The 799-nt window shown below is 47.2% G+C and overlaps 1 protein-coding gene across 1 annotated transcript; it reads right to left on the reverse strand.

The window, feature by feature from the left end:
- Positions 1-673: 673 nt before the first annotated feature.
- LOC104080577 (chromosome unknown open reading frame, human C7orf55) lies at positions 674-793 on the reverse strand (the record flags this gene model as incomplete). Its single annotated transcript, XM_009583007.1, has 1 exon — positions 674-793. A coding segment is annotated over one exon (120 nt), but the record flags the coding sequence as incomplete, so codon positions are not given.
- Positions 794-799: the final 6 nt, after the last annotated feature.

The following is a 799-nucleotide window of genomic DNA, read 5'->3' on the forward strand; positions in this document are numbered from 1 at the left end:
AAAAGAAACTTGTTGTTCCAGATTGCAAGACAAGCAAGAAAATGGCAGCCTGATTTGTGTATCTAGTGTAACCGGCAGTAATTGGTTCACTTTAGTTTTTCTGACATTCACAGTGTGTAAGACAGCATAGGAAGCCTACAGTCGCACAGTCGACCGCTCAGAGACACTGAGAAACATGTAATTCATTAAGTAGTATTTGTCTCTTTGAATTGTTACCACTAGCTCACCATGGAAAAAAAAAAAATCTTCAAGATGAAAGAGGTTTGTAGTACTGCAGTGCTTGCCAGAATCCACTAACATTCCAAAGAAAGGGCCTTCACTCTTGCGAGAGGAGAAAATTCCCCACCCACAGAACATGGCTGGAAAACCCTACAGTGAACAGACAAATTCTTTTACCTACAGATTTTGAGGGGGGAACCAACAACCCTTGCAACTCCTTAGACAAAGCAGTTTAGCTGTCATGTTTTTTCCTCTACAACTAACCTTCCTCTCGTTCCGCGGAGGTTGCCTGTCACACCACACGTTCAGATTGAAGGGGTGTGTATGCCTGATAAACGGAGAGAGAGATTCCCAGTCATGGTTCTTTCACACTACACCCGCAAGAAAAACCCCGGCCGTTTCCATAGTCTAGGATATTTATTCAGAAATAAATAGGGAACATAACACAACCGTCTTAACCCTTCCCTCCCGGCTGCTGAGGCAACCTGAAGCCCACCAGGCCGGCCACCTCCTCAGGCGAGCGCTCCCCTTTGCCGTGGTACTCCCGGTGCAGGGCCGCGTGCTCCCGGACGCTGCGGAG

Source organism: Fulmarus glacialis, unplaced genomic scaffold (assembly GCF_000690835.1).
Source record: "Fulmarus glacialis isolate BGI_N327 unplaced genomic scaffold, ASM69083v1 Scaffold39908, whole genome shotgun sequence".
NCBI lineage: Eukaryota > Metazoa > Chordata > Aves > Procellariiformes > Procellariidae > Fulmarus > Fulmarus glacialis.